The sequence below is a fragment of the Cinclus cinclus genome, chromosome 3, assembly GCF_963662255.1.
Source record: "Cinclus cinclus chromosome 3, bCinCin1.1, whole genome shotgun sequence".
NCBI classification, from domain to species: Eukaryota; Metazoa; Chordata; class Aves; order Passeriformes; family Cinclidae; genus Cinclus; species Cinclus cinclus.
The window spans coordinates 84,413,627-84,417,886 of NC_085048.1; the positions used below are offsets into that span (position 1 = coordinate 84,413,627).

Consider the following 4,260-nt stretch of genomic DNA (forward strand, 5'->3'; position numbering starts at 1 on the left):
ACAAAAAAAAAAATCACAAAGACGGAACATCTGCATATGAATAATACAGAGAAAGCCCTTAAGATTAACACTTAGGAGGTTTAACCAAAGCCCTGGAGAACACTAGATTTTCATTTTTAGCCCACTTGAGACCGTGCAAATGAGCAAGTGATGCTGGCAGCAGTCACTCTATGATTTGGCTCCTGAAAAGAGTGCAATGGACTTTGCATAAGTGCCCTGGCTGCAAGAACACTACTGCAAGAACCAGTTTGCAAAGCACCTACAGAGAAAGGCCCAATGACAGGTGTTCTCACACAGTGCCAAAGACACAGGGGGCAAATCAGGCTGAGCCTCAAGGCCCCATCTTGACACATTCTGTGTGCTGTGGGGAATGCTGGATCTGCTGTTTTAGCTGAGATGGGCAGGCTGCTCTTAGCCCTGTACTACCATTTGAACAAGCTCTAGTAAACGTGGAGAAGAGAAAAAGCATTGGCCCAGCAGGAGGAAGTCTCTGATTCCCATCCAGGAAAGGCTTAAGTCACGTCACTTAACTCATACACCGACAGTGTGGATGTCTGCAGCTGAGGTAGTCAAGTTGAACTCACTTTGTGGGCACAGAAATGAAAACCAGACATTTCTAAAAATGCCATTCATTCAACCTGCTTTATACTTCTACCTCAAGGCCAAAAGGACAGTGACCTAAGAATGATTATTTCCCTTTAGCCACAAGTGTGGCCCAAAAGAACAAGTTTAGATGCAGACATCTGAAGCTGAATGAGAAGGTACCACCCCAAACGCCTTCCTTGTACCGGGGCAGTTGAACAGCAGAGTTGTGCTGCACTTTTTTGTGATCAGCAGTTTTCCTTAAAATCCGTGTCATACAGGACATTTCAGTGACCATCTCAGCATTCTCCAGCCCGCAACAGTCCAACTGGAGTAAAAGCTTGCAGCTCTCACAAAACTCTCAGAGTGATTACTGCCCCTTTTTCTTGCAGAGTAACTAAATGTCAAACACACTTCTAAAAGGCAAACATTACTATTCTTTTTTACAGCTGAGAAAACAGGGACATTGCAGCTTGGCTAATGGTGACTCAGGGGGAATCAAAATAAAGTTTTCCTGGTATGCTCTTCTACTACTGACTAGGCTTAAATAGTGAGAATTTACCCCCCAGGAGAGGCCTTTAAAACTCTGATGGACAATTTTAACTCCATTGTCCATAAAAGCCTATGGTCATGTATCCTTATTAGACACTGAGGAATTTTATGTTTGGATCCACTTTATAGAAAGTGGAAGAGAAATACAATTAGGAAAAAAATAATTAAGGCCAGGCATGTTATACAGAAACAAAAATACTGTGCCTGAAGTTCATTCTTTCAAAAGATAAACCTGAAATTGTAAAGACAAATGGTAGGTTTGGTAAAATTTCCCTCAACCATCCCAAAGGGTTACAGGTATAAAGCCAGTTTAAGTGGCTGTTCATTCTTGATCCATGTTCATTCTAGCTCTTTTGAGAGAGAGAGACACACTGAATCAAGTTAAGGACTGAGTTGATCAACTGAGGATTGTGAAGAACAAAAAAAAAAGCCATCAGTCAGCTGAGCCATAAAAGCAAGCAGCAAAATAGATTCTGTTTCAGACTAAGTTGTCAAGATAACAACCTTGAATATGAAAGCTCAGCCAGCCTGAAGTTGCTGCACTCAATCCAGTGACAGTAAAGGAAAAGTCTGCATTGCCAGTACAGGCTCATACCATTAGTAAAAGCTGTTTCATTCCCTCCAGAAAACCACATCAACCTCCCTGAACAGATGATCAAGTAATCAACTAGGGAGTAAGAAACAAGTCCAGCAGAGCTAACAAGGAAGAACTGGTAGAGAATGTTAATGTCTTGGCTTCAGAAGACATAGAATTGTGGCATTTAAAAATCTAGAGAAATGTGTACAAGACAGAGTCCTGTACCTTTAGGTTAACATATTTTGGTTTAGTCAAAGAATGTCTCACCAGAATTTCACAGGGGAAATTCTGTCCTGGCTGCCCAAAGGAACCCAAGTGTGCTGCTTTATCTTCAAAGACAGCCTTCTCAAAGTAAAAAAATTAGTCCTTTCTGACAAGCAGAAATTACAGCAGGCATGAGAGAAGGCCAGTACAGATGACTGAAGAACGCCTGACTGATCTCAAACACAAACAGAAAGGTACACAGAAGTGGAAGTGAGGATGGGCTGGCCAGCAGAGATACAGAGACACAGCCCAAGTAGGCAGAGACAATTAGGAAAGCCAAAGCCCAGCTGGAGTTGAAACTGGTAAGAAATAAGAGGAAGAGCTCCTTTAAATACACTGGAAACCAAAGGAAGGTTAAAGACAATACAATTTACTTTTCTACAATGCAAGCAATATGGTAACAAAGGATGCTTTCTGTACTTTCACACTCATGTACACAACACCTTTTTCACCTGTTTTCACTGATAAGTTCTGCTTTAAGGCCTGCCAGGTCCTCAAGCCTTCTAGCAGCATGCAGGAATAAAGCACTGCCTACAGCAGAGGACAACTGACCTAGTGAGAACTTAGGCCCATTGAAACCAACGGGCTGAACGTGAAGGCACCGAGGGAGCTGGCTAATGGCAGTGTGAGACCAGCTAGAGTGTCTTTGCTACGTCATCGTCATCATCATCGTCATCATCATCATCAGTGATGGCTCTGCTAAATACCCTGACTTAGGAGACACAACAGACAGGTAGCCAGCACACTGTGGGAAATTATTCCTCTTTATTCAGCAATTGCAAGAGAGTGTTTGGATGATGGCATCCATTTTTGTGCTCCCCCTTACAACAGCACTGCAGCAATTTCAGTGGAAGGTCACAGAGCTGGTTTGGGGGCTGGAGCACAGGACGACGAAGGAGAGCTCAGGCAACATGGTTTTCAACTTGAGAAAAGGGTAAAAAAGAGATCTCATTGTGTATAATACCTTAATAACTGGGTCAGAGAAGGCAGTCAGACTCTTCTCAGAGATGAACAATGACAGAACAAGAGACAGTGAACACAAGCTGGAACATGGGAAATTCCAACTAGATGCAAATATGTTCTTTTTCTTACTGTGAGAGTTGCCAAATACAGGAAAATGTTCCCTGGAGAGATTTGGCATCACCATCCTTGTAGATACTCAAAACTCAAATGGACAAAGCCCTTAGCAACCTGCTCTAACTGGCTGAGATCTGAGCAGGAGGCTGGAGTCGAAGTGCCACAAGGTACCTTTAAACCAAACTATTCAATGGTTCTGTAACTTAGAAAATCTCCTCGCAGCTACTCTTCATTGGCACGTTCCTCATTAGACTGCCAAAGCAAGCCACGCCACCATCAAATGTAAAAGGTGATCTTTAGTCTCATGAATCAGGATAGAGTACAGAAGCCAGCAAAGAGGGGAGCTACGCATCAAACCTCTCGTAGTAATTTTATGCAGATCCCTCACACACCACGGCCGGCCCTGTATTGGAATCATCACAGTACTCTTGTAGTTCCTTTCAAGTGTCTGTTTCACACTATCAGGACTAAATAAAAAAACCTGTTCATTTTTACATCTTCTTCAACTTTTTCTTGCAGCGCTGGTTGAAGACAGGTGAGGATCCCATCAGGCTGTCAGCAGAATGAGAACCGTAGCTGCTTTCAGAGCCATTGGGACTTTGTGGCATCCCCAGCTTCACTCATGCCTGACATTGGCTCCTCAAAGACATCACTGCCTAGGACCCCGTGGCCATGTACATTAGCCTCCTCATTTTCCTGTGGCTCCATTTTCACCTGTGCCAAGTTCCACAGTGGGGAAGCATTCACCTCAGCCCCTAGAGAAGGAAAAAGTATACGGTAGTAATTGAGTAAAAAGACAAATCACAAACAGCACGCAGATACAAGGGACAGCAGCAAGGGTAAAGATGGAGCAAAAGCAAAGCCACAGGTTAACTGTGCTGGATGGAAACAAACAAAACACACCAAGCACTGTCATCAATAAAAACAATATCTGTTGATTTATTTAATAGCCCAGCAAATGCCACTCCAAAAAATATTATCATCTTTTACTGTTAGCCTCCATGTGATTTTCTCCATGAGAAACAATATCACTCTCCAGGAGTGTCCCAGCAGCAATGAGTACACCAACAGCACATGGACTAGACCCTACATAAGCAGGACTTCAAGGCGGTCCATAAGTCATGATGAGGGTCCCTGCCACTGTCAGACATCCTGGGCTTCTGCAAGGGAGGTGAAGTGAGCAGGCAGAGGAGTAGGTAGATGAACAG

General features: G+C 43.4%; 1 protein-coding gene across 1 annotated transcript in view; it reads right to left on the reverse strand.

Moving 5' to 3' along the window:
* Positions 1 to 3,368: 3,368 nt before the first annotated feature.
* The window catches only part of SUPT7L (SPT7 like, STAGA complex subunit gamma), an 11,197-nt gene continuing 10,305 nt past the window's right edge, over positions 3,369 to 4,260 (reverse strand). Inside the window, exon 4 of the mRNA XM_062489230.1 lies at positions 3,369 to 3,807. Coding sequence (XP_062345214.1) covers positions 3,635 to 3,807 — 173 coding nt within the window. The 3' untranslated portion in view covers positions 3,369 to 3,634. The remainder of the gene's footprint in view (positions 3,808 to 4,260) is intronic.